The following is a 15,141-nucleotide window of genomic DNA, read 5'->3' as shown; positions in this document are numbered from 1 at the left end:
AAATTTTTTTCATTTCATATTTATTTTATTTTACAAAAATATAAACAAAAACTCAAATTGAAATTTTTCACGATTTAGACTTATGAACCTCACTGTATAGTATGTACTGTTTTATTAAATGTAAATAACATCACCGTATGCACTTTGTATTTCAGTTTTTTTAAGTTAAAGATTATAGCAAAATTCAAATTCTAAATTCAAAAAGAAAATTTAAAAATAAATAAGCAAATTCAAGATATATCTTTAAAACTAAATTAAATATGTAATTTGTTAAAAACAAAAAAACTCAAACAGAAAGTGCTTACTATACAACTTGAATACAAGATATATGCAAATAGTTTGAAATAAAAACTCATGTGCAACACAGTGATCTTGTTTTTGATGCTCCAGTTGGCGTTCAGCACTACCGAGATGGCACTCGCTCTCAACCGTTACCTGTGCTCAGCTGTGCTGCCTCTGCTCACTAAGTGTGCCCCACTGTTCGCTGGCACAGACCATCGGGCTATTATGATCGATTCTATGCTGCACACCATCTACAGACTTTCCCGTGGCCGAGCCTTAACCAAGGCCCAGAGGGACGTTATAGAGGACTGTCTCATGTCTCTTGTGAAGTTAGTCAATTCCTCACAATCAGCACTTCATTGCATTTAACGTCATATACAGTATATTTTGTTGCTAATTAAGTAATGTTTGTGTACTTTTAGATATTTGAGGCCGTCTATGTTGCAGCATCTGTTGAGGAGGCTTGTGTTTGATGTTCCAATCCTAAACGAGTATGCCAAGATGCCCCTCAAGGTATGCAAGTACATACTGTATGCATTTTCTTCTAGTGTGATTCACCTCAACACTTGAAGGGATAGTTCACCCAAAAACAAAATTCTGACATCATTTAATGACCCTCGCGTTGTTTAAAACTTATAAATGTACAGTATGACTCTTTTTCTGTGGAACACAAAAAGTTGGGGTTTTATGTCCGTACAATGCAAGTCAAGAGGGTCCAATGTTGTTTGGTTCTTCAAAACACCATATTTTGTGTTCTGCAGAGGAACGAAAGTGATACAGGTTTGAAATAACATGAGGATGAGTAAATTATGAAAGAATTTCCATTTACTATATCACATGATGGTGTTGTATATAATAATATAAAAATGTATATAAAAAACACGTCTTCCTTACAAAGTTTAAGCACATTATAGTGACAGTTTTTTTATTGATTTATTATCTTGTTCTCTTCAGTTGCTGACCAATCACTACGAGCGCTGTTGGAAGTATTATTGCCTGCCTAACGGATGGGCGAACTTCGGAGTCACATCAGAAGAGGAGTTACATCTTTCTCGAAAACTCTTCTGGGGCATCTTTGAGTCCCTCGCACACAAGGTGTGACAAAATAAATTCCCCATTGAAGGAATTCATATGTCTGTTCATAAGCACAGACTCACTCAGACTCTCATCTCTGTAGAAATTTGATGCTGAGCTGTTTAAGATCGCCATGCCCTGCATCTGTGCCATTGCTGGTGCCATTCCTCCAGACTACGTAGATGCCAGCTTTTCGTCCATGACTGAGAAGAAAGCATCTGTTGACGCTGAGGGCAACTTCGATCCAAAACCAGTGGAAACAACTAAGTAAGAAAACAAAACAATCAACGCTAACTTTGAGATATTGCAGAAAAAAATGGCATCACATTTTACCTCAGTGATGTTATGAAGATGCTAAGTAGACAACGCAAACAGATAAATGGTTTATTTAATTGTTTCATTTCTGAATCATTGCAGTACCATCATTCCTGAGAGGCTGGATGCTTTTATTAACAAATATGCTGAGCACACGCATGATAAGTGGGCCTTTGAGAAGGTGGGGACAGTATGAGCACTCTCAGTTTCTCTCTTATTTCATGATTCACTTCCAAAACACCACTTAGGGGTTAAGAACAGATTTGTAAACACTTATGTTTCTTCTAAAAGATCCAAAACAACTGGACGTATGGAGAGGTTCTAGATGAGAACGGAAAAACACACCCCATGCTCCGGCCCTACAAGACTTTCTCAGAGAAGGTCTGAATCTCTTCCTCTTTTATTGATTTCTCCCCATCTTCTTGGGTTTGCATTATTGGTACATTTGGTAAAAAAAATGTCAACCCCACTATTGTATCGTCTCTATTTAGGATAAGGAGATCTATCGCTGGCCCTTCAAAGAGTCCATCAAGGCCATGTTGGCTTGGGAATGGACTTTGGAGAAAGCCAGAGATGGAGAAACTGAGAAAGTGGAAGTAAAGACCACAAGGAAGATCTCGCAGACGGCCCATGTAAGAATTCAAAATCAGATAGAAGGAAATGGAAAGTATGTTGGATAAACCCATCCTCCATACCTGTTGTATATTCTGTATCTCCAACAGGCAACCTATGACCCGAGCCAGGGATACTCTCCCCAACCGGTGGACCTTACAAGCATGGCTTTGTCCAGAGAGCTACAGGTATATTATCCCCTATCTGTAGGGGTTAAAGTGGGACTTGTTATGTGCAGGGATTTTGAGGAGTGCGTATGAAGTTTATAATCGTATTAATTGACAAACCGTTAAATAGAAGTTGAGAGAGCCCTTTGCTATGAACAATAAAATGCTGATCAAACTCATTCTAGATGCCAGCAGTTTACAAAGCTGCGTGTGAAAAGAATAAAATCTGTGAACTGGAAATTGTATACATGACCAGTGTATTTCCAGTACTTTTCTGTCAACATTCACAATGACTGATATGACCGTTTAAGCTGTGCAAAGTTGCTGCCGCACACACCATGAAGAACCGCTTCAAATGCTTGAATTTGATTAAAATGACATTATTTGGAAGTCAAGCCTTTCTTCATAAACAGCTCATTATGACTTATGCGCAGCGGACAAAAAGCGGCGCTGCGCATCATGTCTACAACTCGCAAATAGGCAGTGCAAGTCTGGGTGCTGCAGAAAGGAAACATACAGAATATAACTCCCTCCGAAGTGTCCTTCAGGAAGGGGACACCATACAAACCTTCACACTAAAAAAAATGAGTGAATTATGTTGTTTTTATTGCTCCTTTTGCCAAGTGAATTTTAAGCGGACTAAAGCGTTTTTCCCTTCTGGACTTACACATAAAAAGCTTTACTCTTTGAAGGGAGTAGGGTATAGGGATGATCACTGATTTCTGTACGCACACAGTTAAATGTAGGACTGCGAGTTGGGTTACTACGTTGTATTTAAGTTTCTCTTCATTTATAAATGTGATTCTATATACTGACAAAACAGTGAATTGTTACTTAAACTTGAGATTCATATTGGGCCACGATGAAGAGCCGCTCCATAACGGAGCAGAGCGAGATGGTCTGCATATGTGCCAGGGCCCTGGCCTAATTTTGACCCCTGTCTACATGATTGCAACTGTAACACTATGAAGTTTGTGTAATGGATGTGATTTTGTGTATAAATAACAAGAATACACTTAAAATGAATTCTGGTATAATGTACTTTTTTTGTTTCCTTGTAGTCTATGGCAGAACAGATTGCTGAGAATTACCACAACACATGGGGCCGGAAAAAGAAAATGGAGCTCCAAGCCAAGGGTATAATGTCATTTTTGATCTGACCCAAACTGCAGAAATTATAAATGCGGAATTGTGGGGATTTATCGAATTGATTTTTGTGTTGATAGGTGGTGGCACCCATCCTTTGCTTGTACCGTATGACACACTGACAGCCAAAGAGAAAGCAAGAGATAGAGAAAAAGCTCAAGATCTGCTCAAATTCCTCCAGTTTAACGGATTCGCTGTCACCAGGTACCCATTGATGATGATGTCGATCAAAAAATCCATCCGCTTGGACACTCCCCTCACCATTATATTTTGCTCTCCAGGGGTTTGAAGGACATGGAGCAAGAGATTTCCTCCATTGAGAAGCGTTTTGCTTACGGGTTCCTACAGAAGCTGTTGAAGTGGATGGAGATTGCCCAGGAGTTTATTGCTCATCTTGGTATAGCCGTCACTCCGTGGATCCAATGCACTGCAGATGCTCCTCATAAAGTTTTGATTCACATTCTGTATGTTTGTTTGTCACTCTAGAGGCTGTTGTGAGCAGCGGAAGAGTTGAGAAATCTCCTCATGAGCAAGAAATAAAATTCTTTGCCAAGGTGAGACACCTGAGACTGCCATAGAGAAGCACGTTAATGAAAACACAGCTCCGTTTAGAAATTTTGCTTCCAATCTTGTGCAAATGTCTTTCTTTTCTCTGTAGATTCTGCTACCCCTGATAAACCAGTACTTTAAGAATCACTGCATGTATTTCCTGTCCACACCTGCTAAAGTGTTGGGCAGTGGTGGCCACGCCTCCAACAAAGAGAAGGAAATGATTGCTAGGTAACTAGTACTAATCTTTTTTGTTGTAATTTCATTTATATCCTACAATTATTTTTCTTAAGTTTCCTATTTAATTGCTGTAATTTTGACGTTTTGCATTTAAACAACAAACTTTAATTTCTGTTCATGTTATAGTACTATATGATAGTTTTAATATTAAGACTTGTCACATCCTCTCTACTCTTCACACTTGATCTTGTCTGTGTTTTCTTTTTACCATGGGTTCCTTCATTCTTTTGTTACATGTATCTTGTACTGTGTACTGCATTGTTTTGCTCATATTTCCTTTCATCTGGACCTTCCTCTGTTTTCATTTTTACACCATTTTCTCTTTCCCTGACCCTGCCACCCTCTGTTTTTCATTTCTGTCTCTCTCTGTCTTGATCTTGCTCTTGTCTTGCTTCAGTATCTTCTGTAAGTTGGCCGGTCTGGTGAGACACAGAGTTTCCCTCTTTGGTAAGAATCCTGCATGATGGCCTGTTGCCACATCTCATTATTTAAACCTTCATTCCCTTTTTGTTTTATGTTTGACATCATCCATATACTCTTATAGTTGCCTACATTTTTGCACTTTCCTTCTTATCTGAATGTCTCTGATTTGCTGTGCTTTGCTTAACTCGATGCCTTTGTTGCAGTGTTTGCTCTTTTCACTTACAATATATCATATCAGTATTTCAAAAGAAAATCTGCAGTGTCTGTAATATCACTTGAAATATCAATTGGACCTGACAACATATCAAATATTTGCTTGAAATAAAATGCTCAACTTTAGTGTGGATCCACTAAAATCACTATATAGGTAACACCATTTGTTCTTTACTTATAGTTCACCCAAAGATGAAAATTCATTTACTCCTCCCCATACTTCAAGTTTTTCGTTCTGCTGAACACAAAGAAAAGGAAGAATGTTTGTAACCAAACAGATCTGGGGACAAATATAGTAGAAAAACTTTGGTGGCCAAGAACTGATTTTGAAAAGTGTATTAAGGCATCATTCTGTATGTTTGGGCAACTTTTTAAAATTATTTTATATTTAATGCACTTCAGAATATTTTTGTGTAACTTAGAAGTCCAAAGGAAGCCAAATACTGTTTGAGCATGCTGTATAACCTATCATATTCCACTACAGATTACTAAAGCAAGGTTAGAAAAGCTTATTGAAGACCAGGGTGCAAAACGTAAAGTCATGTCATGCTCTGTGTGTGTTTGTGTGCAGGCACTGATGCTTCAGCAGTGGTCAACTGTCTTCATATCCTGTCCCACTCATTGGACGCCAGGTACTCTTGTTGACCACATTAATCCCTGTGTTGAATATTTCTCTTCTTCACCTAACCTCACGTCATCACTTTTGTACTGTTGTCCTCCCTTCTATTTTCTCCAGGACTGTGATGAAATCTGGTCCTGAGATTGTGAAGGCTGGTCTGCGCTCCTTCTTTGAAAGTGCAGCCGATGACATTGAGAAGATGGTCGAGAACCTTAAATTAGGGAAGGTGTCGACTAAAAACCAGGTCTGATATAAAAATATTCTTGATGTTCCCTTGTTTTTTGGTAATGTTGCTAAGTATTTTTATTTCTCTGTATGTTTGTTTAACAGGTGAAAGGTGTATCTCAGAATATAAACTACACCACCACAGCTCTTCTGCCAGTGCTCACCTCTCTGTTCGACCACATTGCCCAGTACCAGTTCGGAGATGATGTCATGAGTGAGTTGTTTTTAAGATGATGTCATGAAGTTAAAGAAGAAAAATACAATGTTTTCATATTGCATGTTTCTTTCTCTATCACTCAGTGGATGACTTGCAGATATCCTGTTATCGTATCATGTGCAGCATCTACTCACTGGGCACTGTAAAGACCCCTCATGCTGAGAAGTAAGCAAGCTGCTCACTGTTAATGTGTCTTAAACATTTCTATACTGTAAATATGTGTTATTTATTGCTGAATGTTATTGTGTGATGTCAAACAGCCAAAGGCCAGCACTAGGAGAGTGTTTGGCTCATCTAGCCGCTGCCATGCCTGTCGCCTTCCTGGAGCCTAACCTCAATGAATTCAACTCATACTCTGTGTACACTACCAAAACCCCACGAGAGAGGACAAGTCAGTAGCTCACCGTGAAATGCTTAGTTATGCTAAGTGTTTCAGCCCAAAGCTGGATCTTTCTTTATCCTCTGTCTTCTAGTTCTGGGTCTGCCCAGTCAAGTACAGGAGCTGTGCCTGGACATCCCTGAGCTTGATGTGTTGATGAAGGAGATCGGAGATCTGGCAGAGAGTGGGGCCCGTTACACAGAGATGCCTCACGTGATTGAGATCACCCTGCCAATGTTGTGTAACTACCTGCCTCGCTGGTGGGAGAGAGGACTAGAGAACTTCCCTGAGCAGGAGGGACGTCTCTGCACCGATGTCACATCTGAACAGCTCAATCAACTTCTGGGCAGCATCATGAAGATAGTGGTCAATAATCTGGGCATTGATGAAGCTTCCTGGATGAAGAGACTGGCAGGTAAAATGAGAATTCTATGTGCATAAAACGGATTACAAAACATTAAGTTTACATTACATTACGATACATTTCATTATGATACATTGCATTAGATAACCAAATATTATGATACAACACATTACATTATGATACTTTAAGATGCATTATGTTGTCCTACATAAAATAACAATACATTACCAGTCATTACATTACGACAAAATGCATTATAATACAATACATTATGATATTTTACGATATTACACGTGATACATTACATGTCATTACTCTGCATTACATTACGATACAGTAAGATACGTTACATTACAATAGAATACATTACGTTACATTACATTGCGATACATCACATTACATTATGATTCATTACACTACAATGCATTACATTGTGCTACATTAGGATACATTACATTACATTAGGATACATTACGCTACCTTACTGTCATGATTCTAGTGGCAGAATCATGACAGGTCCACGTCTTTAAGGGGAGAGAAGCATATTATTGTCAATCTGGACTTAATATGCGTTCTCTCCAGTCTTGTCATTGGCCCCACCCCTCTCGTTCCTAGTAAAGCTTTCCACCTGTGTCTCATTACCCACACCTGCCCATTGTTATCTCCTTTGTTAGTCTTCCTATTTAATGCCCTCTTGTCTATTGTCTTGTGCTTGTTCGTTGCGCCAAGTACCCTGGTTTGTTGTTCTTGTTACATTGCTCGTGTTGAAGTTCTTTGTTAGATGTTTACCATCCCTGTGTTTTGTAATTAGTTTATCTTTGCCCCCCCCTGTGGGAAGTGTTTGTTTTCAGTTTTGTATTTTAGTTTTGTCAGTGTTTTCCCCCATTGTGGGTGTTTGTTTTGTGTTTAAGTATTAAAGTCTTGTTGTTAACCCCTTCACTGCTGCCTGCACTTTGGTTCTTCCACCAGGTTCTCCCCGTTCAGGACACCTTATATTGCGATACATTAGTACATTATCCCGCATTTCATTACAATACATTGAAATGAATTACAGTATACTTCATTGCATTACGATACGTCTTATTGCATTACGATATGATACATTATATTACTTTACGATATGGTACATTGAGCTATTATACATTACATTATGATACAATGTATAACATATATATAATCTAATACATTACATTGTGCTACATTACGATACATTACATTATAATACATTAAGATACATTACAAGTTGCTGCATTCTATTACAATACGTTAAGATACATTGCATTATGATATGATATATTGTAATGTATTACATTACGCTAGTTTACATGACAAAACATTTCATTATTATATATCACAGACAATACATTACACTATAATGCATTATGATTCATTACATTAAGTTACTTTACAATACAATGCATTACAATCGATTTCACTTTTATGCATTATGATTCAATGCATTACAATGCATTGCTTTACATTACATTACATTATGATATGATACACAATATTGATTATGTAATTAGGTAATTTCACTACGATACCTTACTTTATGTTAAAATTATTTACTCTATAATTACATTACAATATGCTACATAACATTATAATTACAATGCGATCCATAACACTACATTGCTTTGCAATATATTTCACACAGCAATATAAATACGTGATCAATAATCAATGTTGGTTAGGTACTTCTGGGTTTCATCTTGATGTTTTTCCTCAGTGTTTGCTCAGCCAATCGTAAGCAGAGCGAAGCCAGAGATGCTCAAGTCCCACTTCATTCCCACCATGGAGAAGCTGAAGAAGCGTTGTGGAAAGGTGGTGGCAGAGGAGGATCAGCTGCGGATGGAGGGCGAGGTGGACAGTGAACAGGGAACCATCCGGGATGAGTTTGCCGTGCTCTGCAGGGATCTGTATGCTCTTTACCCGCTGCTCATCCGATACGTGGATAACAACAGGTACCTGCATGTCACATAACGCATATATACAGTTAGGCTGAAAACATACTCAGTTCTTCTCTGATGTTTATAGAGCGAGGTGGTTGACCTGTCCCGACCCTGATGCTGAGGACCTCTTCAGAATGGTTGGAGAAGTTTTCATCTTCTGGTCCAAATCTCACGTAAGTGCTTCATTCTGTTCTGTAATGTTCTGGAAACGTTTATGTTATCCCCTCTGTAATGATGCTTCATTTGATTGTGCACTTTTGCAGAACTTCAAGCGTGAGGAGCAGAACTTTGTGGTGATGAATGAGATCAATAACATGTCCTTCCTGACCGCTGACAGCAAAAGCAAAATGAGCAAGGTGAGGTCCTTCACAGACTGTCGCTCATAGATTTGGTGTTTAAACGCAACTTTGCTTTTGTTCTTTAAAATACCATCTCCATCTTATTCAATCATGTTTCTACAGTTTGTTCTTTAATAAATATTGTTCGTAATATCATTAGAAGACTGTTGACTTCACATCCTGTCTAGGGCAAACACTGTGTCTGCTCTCACAGCGGGTTTATAGATCCAGGAGAATGTTTTGTGCCCATCTGTGAGGATGGGTTCTACTGTCTAGATTTAACATTCCTATCTCTCTCTGTGTTCTGTCTCGGTGTGGATTCGGGGCCTATAGGCCGGGGACGCAGAGGTCAGATTGAGTTTCTGCACGATGAAATTAAAGAGCTGTGCTGATCGCATGGCGCGCAATGTTGAGGTTTTTCATCAGGCTCACACACACACTGGCAAACTGATACACATGTACACACACTCCACATATACATTAAAGTTCATGTGAGAGGGTCTTTAAAATGAACCAATAACACAAAGTTATGCGTTTAGATCATAATGTTCTCTTGCACATGCCAGCTGCATATCACTCATGTAGTTTCTTAAAAATTACAAAATCACATTCACTGCCAGTGTGTGTGATGTGTGTTTGTAGCCTGTTTGATGAAACTCCTCAGTTCTAGATATTAGTTCGGGCATCATGGCACCTTCTTCAGCTGGAGAGTTTTTCTTCTCGCTGAATTTGAGTTCCATCACCCTGCCAGTGATTTTGATTGATGTGCCGTCTGATGGATTTTGTCTGCTGGACGTTGTTGAAGAGTTGTCTGGTGTTTTCTATCTTTTAGTGCTGTTTCCTGTTGTATGTTTTTTAAGTTTGATCTTTTTCCCAACTAGCTCTGGTGGTGATGCTCCCCCATAAGGGGCAATCTTAAAAATACATCATTATCAATGCATTACCCATCATTAATTGAAGAGCACATTCTCAGTGTTCATTATTGTAATGAAGTAAGAGAATATGCCTTTTCATAGTAGAGAACAGTTCTCTTCACATCTCTCGTCTAATATTTCCCTCCCTTTGTTTAATTAATCATATCTAGTCCAACCTTTGCCAAATTTGACTTCCATCTATTATAGTTTAATTTCTTCACTGTGAGTTTGTGTCCATTCTGTTACCCAGACCCAACTGCGACCTCACTAGGTGTCATCTAGTTACTATGGAGGTTTTCATGATTCAGAAATAAAACCTTCCCCCCTGTGTTGTGAGACAGTCATTACTGTAGCGTCATGTGTTATCTTCTCATCAGGGCTCTTCTTGTCTTGTCTCCTCTTGTGTCTTGTCTCATCCTGTTTCTCGTCCCGTCTCGTGTTGTTTTGTCTCCTTTCTTGTCTCGCCCCTTCTTTTATTTTATGTCCTGTCGTCATGTCCAGTCTCATCTTTTTCTTCTTCTCTGAAGCTGAAAGGCCAGAGGGAGCTCTTGTTGTAGAAGGCAACAGTCAGTAATGTCATCTTATAGCCACAGGTGAAGGGGGCTGTTTGTTTAAGACACGGAGCGGACCCCAAAGCCTAGTGCTGATTTCTTGTGTGCAGTTTTACACTACTTTACATTACTAACACTGGGATTTGCCTGATAATACTCACATGTGCAATGCTGCACTGATATAACTGTAGGTGATGTGTTTGACTTTGGCTGCCTTTGAAGCATGGTGTTTTTTTCCCTCAATGATAGCTAATTTCCCAGTTTTTGTTTTTCCATTGAAGTCACCCCTTTGTTTCAGACATTAACAGTTTTTAACACTGTTAAACCTGTAGCTAATGATAAACTTCAGAGCAAATACACTTACAGAAGGGAGATGTTTTCAGAGAATTGTTTCTATATTTACAAAATATTTATCTTGAAAGCATTTTTTGCCAAAGAAAAAAACAGCATAGATCAAGCTATATTGTTGGTCTTAGCTGGTTTTCACTGCTCTACATTGAAAAAAATCTTACTTAGTATTTTTGGTTTGTTTTCCATTCATATTACTTTTATCCAAAGTGACATTTTTCAGTACGAGTTTACATTTATCTGAGAAGCAATTTTTTTTTTAAACTGAGTTTATATTTAAAACAAGTAAGAAAAAGAAACTTGAAGTAAGTCCTTAGAAAGAGGTCAAACTATTCAAGTTTATATTTGTATCCCTTTTGCAGAGTGTCTAGCCGTTTTGACTATAATCGTGATTTTAAAAACCATGATTGTTGATAATATGTTAATGCTACACACAATGTAATATATGAATATAATATGTCTACATTCATATTTTCCCAGTGTGATTCATTGGCCAAAAATAAATGAACAATAAATAAATACGATAAACACAAAATAATAAAGTTTAAGATGAATTAGACTCATTTATTTATTATTTATTTATTTCATAGATATCACAATAATACTGTTATTGTGTTTTTACCCACAATAACCATGTACTGAAATCCTGATATCGTGACAGCCCTATTTTATGCATTTACTTAATTCATTTATTTCTTTTTTTAAACAACATCTTAACCTCAATTTGCTTTTTAGGTGAATGTATCTTAATCACATTTTTAGATATTTGTACTGGGGGAAAAAAGACAAAAATTCTAAATGAGAATTTCTTCTAGCTTCTAGTCTGGTTTAACAGGTGCTCATCTGGTTAAGCTGACTGAAAGGGCCTAAAACCCATCTAAGACAATCACAAGATGATTTGGGCTTTTTCAGCGGGGATGTTTTTATAGAGCCTGTTTTATTCAAACCTTTTTCCTATGGAAGAGCACCTCTGTGTCAGTCTAACTTTGCAAGCTTTTTGTAGAGTGGCGGTTCAGATGTTGAGCGAACCAAGAAGAAGCGCCGTGGAGACCGTTACTCTGTTCAGACCTCACTGATTGTAGCCGCCCTGAAGAAACTGCTGCCCATCGGTCTCAACATGTGTTCCCCTGCAGACCAAGAGCTCATTAACATGGCCAAGATCCGCTACTCTCTGGTACACAAGTTAAAGCCTCATAGATTGGGACTTGGTTTTAGTATCCAATGCACACATGCAAAATAAGTGACAAATAAATGAAAACCTTCCCTTAAAATGACTAGTTTATTCTCATATTCATTATTGACAGATTTAAGCATTTTTATTCATCTGTGTTTGACCTATCGGCATTATTTATGTTACAGAAAGACACAGATGAGGAAGTAAGAGAGTTTCTGCAGAATAACCTGCATCTTCACGGCAAGGTAATAATACACACAGTCAGCTAAAGAATCATCATGATTTATAATGTGACTGTGGACAGCTACACATCTCTCTGTAGGAAGAGGACCCTTCCATGCGCTGGCAGATGGCTCTTTATAATGAGACCTCAGGTAAAGCTGAAGATGCCGATGCACCTGAGAAGGTTGTGAAGAGAGTTCAGGAGGTTTCCGCCGTTCTCTTTCACATTGAGCTGGTAAGTCCTGTTTACAGACACACAAACTCGCACTTACACACATATGGTGACAAACACAGTTAGTCATTTTTTCTCTTTCCATCCTCCAATCAGACTGAGCATCCTTTTAAATCCAAGAAGATGGTTTGGCACAAGCTTCTGTCCAAACAGCGTCGCAGGGCGGTGGTGGCCTGCTTCAGGATGACGCCGCTCTATAACATTCCTAGGTATCAACATTCAGTCTTTCTCATAGGTGAAGGTCCGTTTGTCGCAAACAGAAATGCTCTTGACTTGTGTGTCTTGCTTCTCTTCCAGGCATAGGGGATCTAACATGTTCCTCGACGGATACAGGCGCAACTGGATCGAAAATGAAGGTTACTCATTTGAAGACAAGATGATCGACGATTTGTCTGTAAGTCTGATCTGGGTATTTGTTGACACTCCCCGGTTGCAGTCTATTGAGATTTAGTTTTAGTTTGTTAACAGCACAGTTTTGTTGTAGAAAACGCTGGAGCAGGAAGAGGAAGAAGAGGAGGAAACCGAGGCGAAACCGGACCCCCTTCATCAGCTCATCCTTCATTTTAGCCGTACCGCTCTCACTGAGAAAACGTGAGCAATTAAATTTTTTATATCTGGGGAATAAACTTAACTGCACATGAAATGCATTTCTTATAAATTCTCATGTCTATGTATTTTCCATGAAATATAGTTTCACATTTATTTCTTCTTCACCACAGTAAACTTGACGTTGATCATCTCTACATGGCATATGCTGATATTATGGCAAAAGTAAGTTAAATTAGAATTTTAATATACAGTACAATATAATGCCTTTGTCTTCAGTTTTTCTTTTGCAAACTTTTGATTTTTATGGCCACAGTGGACCTTGCTTAATTCTCTCACACAAAACAAGACACAATAAAACAACATGAATCATTTATGCTTAAAAAGCTCAAACCTTAATACAGTTGAACAAACGTTGTGGTTCTCTCATCTTTTACTCAACCTCATGTTGTTTAACTAACAATCGCAGTCATGATGTGCTATTATTGAAAGGAAAAAGCAGCATCAACATCCTTAAAAATGTATTCCTCCACAGTCCTCAAAAGATACAGTCAAGCACTAGTGGTGCTTCCTTCAAGTTCATGTGTTACTCATTTTTAACATCCTTCGTATTTCTCAACGCAGAGCTGCCACATTGGTGAGGAGGATGAAGAGGGAGAGGAGGGGGGCGAGGAGCTATCCTTTGAGGTGCGACAGACAGAAATGGTATGGGGGGGCCTGGGGCTGGGGCCATGGGAGTCAGAGGAGCCAACAGCAACAGCTCCTGCCACGCACTGAGTGAACACACCCAAAACCACTGCACCCCACACACTCTCTTCCCTCTATAACTGTCACCTCTTCACTGTCCTCTCATCTCTCTTTCTCTGTTTCTCTCGACACTCGTTGTGAACTGATCTGTGCACTCCTTTGCTGGATTCTGAGTCTTTGTGTCTTGGACTTTTTATCTTTGTCTGTATTGCATGACTTGAGAGTGCAGAGAGATGGCTGCACACAAAACAAACAAAGACAGAACAAGACGTGCTGACCACATCACAGATTTGACCAATCTGGCTTCCTTCGCAGATTAAAAAGCTATAGTGTGATGTGACAATAAATAGTGTTTCAGTTGCTGATCCAGGAGAGGAAAATGCTTTCTATCTGGTCTTTTTATTGACAGGGCTTTCTCAGCCATCCAAACTGCATTCTTGTTCTCCTGGACTTCTTAGAGTAGCTCTATTAGCACTGTTGATGGTTTCCACAGTGTGTGCTTGTGTGTAAAACACCACTCTTGAGTACGCACACGTGCACACATTGTTATCAGAACCCTTAAATGGTCTCCTAATACATTACCAGTCCCACCTCTCTAAAGCCCTGCTGTCTGACTCGCTTGTAGATTTGTATTCTTTCTGCATCTTCTGTAATCTTACAGCTTCACTGACCTACTTACTTTTTGGATATTTTTTGTCCTTCCTGCTGCAATTTAAATTCAGAAAACAAAGCTTCACCCTCTCACCAGCAAACCATAAGAAATTGATTTCCACATCGCAGAAGATCTGAGGGAGTTAGCATTATATCAGCATTACAGTATTAGTTGACCCCAAAAATGAAAATTCTGTCATAGTTTTCTAACCCTGTATCTTTCTTCCATAGAACACAAAAGAAGATATTTTAAAGAATTTTGGTGACCAAACAGTGCCGGCACCCATTCACTTCTATTGTATGGGCTGAAAAGTCAATGGGTGCCACTTGACAACATTCTTTATCTAAGTACTTTATCTTCTTTTGTGTTCTGCCGAAGAAAGAACATCATAAAGGTTTGCAATGACATAAAGGTGAGTGTGAGAGCATTTTTATTAGTGGGTGAACTATCACTTTATGGGATGCAGTAAAACTAAAAATTGTGTTTTCTACATGCCATCCATTGCTTATTGCAATAAATATTGCACCATTAGTTTGAATATTAGTCAAATATTATTCTAACTTTTTTCTGACTTCTTTTATTTCCAAGCAGTGTTTCTTATATTTGACACATTCCCAGCAACCCAAAGTAATGTGAGAGT

General features: G+C 38.6%; 1 protein-coding gene across 1 annotated transcript in view; it reads left to right on the top strand.

Moving 5' to 3' along the window:
- Window positions 1-15,141, top strand: part of ryr1b (ryanodine receptor 1b (skeletal)) — a gene marked incomplete at its 5' end in the record, with an annotated part of 69,335 nt that overhangs the window by 33,564 nt on the left and 20,630 nt on the right. The window contains 32 exons of the mRNA XM_079466496.1: window positions 391-611; window positions 705-795; window positions 1,237-1,377; window positions 1,460-1,623; window positions 1,774-1,852; window positions 1,963-2,052; window positions 2,163-2,303; window positions 2,394-2,471; window positions 3,512-3,587; window positions 3,677-3,800; window positions 3,878-3,993; window positions 4,083-4,150; window positions 4,255-4,376; window positions 4,783-4,832; window positions 5,593-5,653; window positions 5,758-5,884; window positions 5,971-6,079; window positions 6,166-6,247; window positions 6,343-6,473; window positions 6,556-6,876; window positions 8,555-8,789; window positions 8,863-8,950; window positions 9,041-9,133; window positions 9,449-9,463; window positions 11,932-12,102; window positions 12,288-12,347; window positions 12,425-12,559; window positions 12,653-12,765; window positions 12,854-12,950; window positions 13,041-13,147; window positions 13,276-13,327; window positions 13,727-13,807. Coding sequence (XP_079322622.1) covers window positions 391-611; window positions 705-795; window positions 1,237-1,377; window positions 1,460-1,623; window positions 1,774-1,852; window positions 1,963-2,052; window positions 2,163-2,303; window positions 2,394-2,471; window positions 3,512-3,587; window positions 3,677-3,800; window positions 3,878-3,993; window positions 4,083-4,150; window positions 4,255-4,376; window positions 4,783-4,832; window positions 5,593-5,653; window positions 5,758-5,884; window positions 5,971-6,079; window positions 6,166-6,247; window positions 6,343-6,473; window positions 6,556-6,876; window positions 8,555-8,789; window positions 8,863-8,950; window positions 9,041-9,133; window positions 9,449-9,463; window positions 11,932-12,102; window positions 12,288-12,347; window positions 12,425-12,559; window positions 12,653-12,765; window positions 12,854-12,950; window positions 13,041-13,147; window positions 13,276-13,327; window positions 13,727-13,807 — 3,639 coding nt within the window. The remainder of the gene's footprint in view (window positions 1-390; window positions 612-704; window positions 796-1,236; window positions 1,378-1,459; window positions 1,624-1,773; window positions 1,853-1,962; window positions 2,053-2,162; window positions 2,304-2,393; window positions 2,472-3,511; window positions 3,588-3,676; window positions 3,801-3,877; window positions 3,994-4,082; window positions 4,151-4,254; window positions 4,377-4,782; window positions 4,833-5,592; window positions 5,654-5,757; window positions 5,885-5,970; window positions 6,080-6,165; window positions 6,248-6,342; window positions 6,474-6,555; window positions 6,877-8,554; window positions 8,790-8,862; window positions 8,951-9,040; window positions 9,134-9,448; window positions 9,464-11,931; window positions 12,103-12,287; window positions 12,348-12,424; window positions 12,560-12,652; window positions 12,766-12,853; window positions 12,951-13,040; window positions 13,148-13,275; window positions 13,328-13,726; window positions 13,808-15,141) is intronic.

The sequence above is a fragment of the Barbatula barbatula genome (genome assembly GCF_947034865.1).
Source record: "Barbatula barbatula genome assembly, chromosome: 10".
In the NCBI taxonomy this organism is placed as follows: Eukaryota; Metazoa; Chordata; class Actinopteri; order Cypriniformes; family Nemacheilidae; genus Barbatula; species Barbatula barbatula.
The sequence above is the reverse complement of the archived record's forward strand: the minus strand, read 5'-3'. Positions and strand labels throughout refer to the sequence as shown.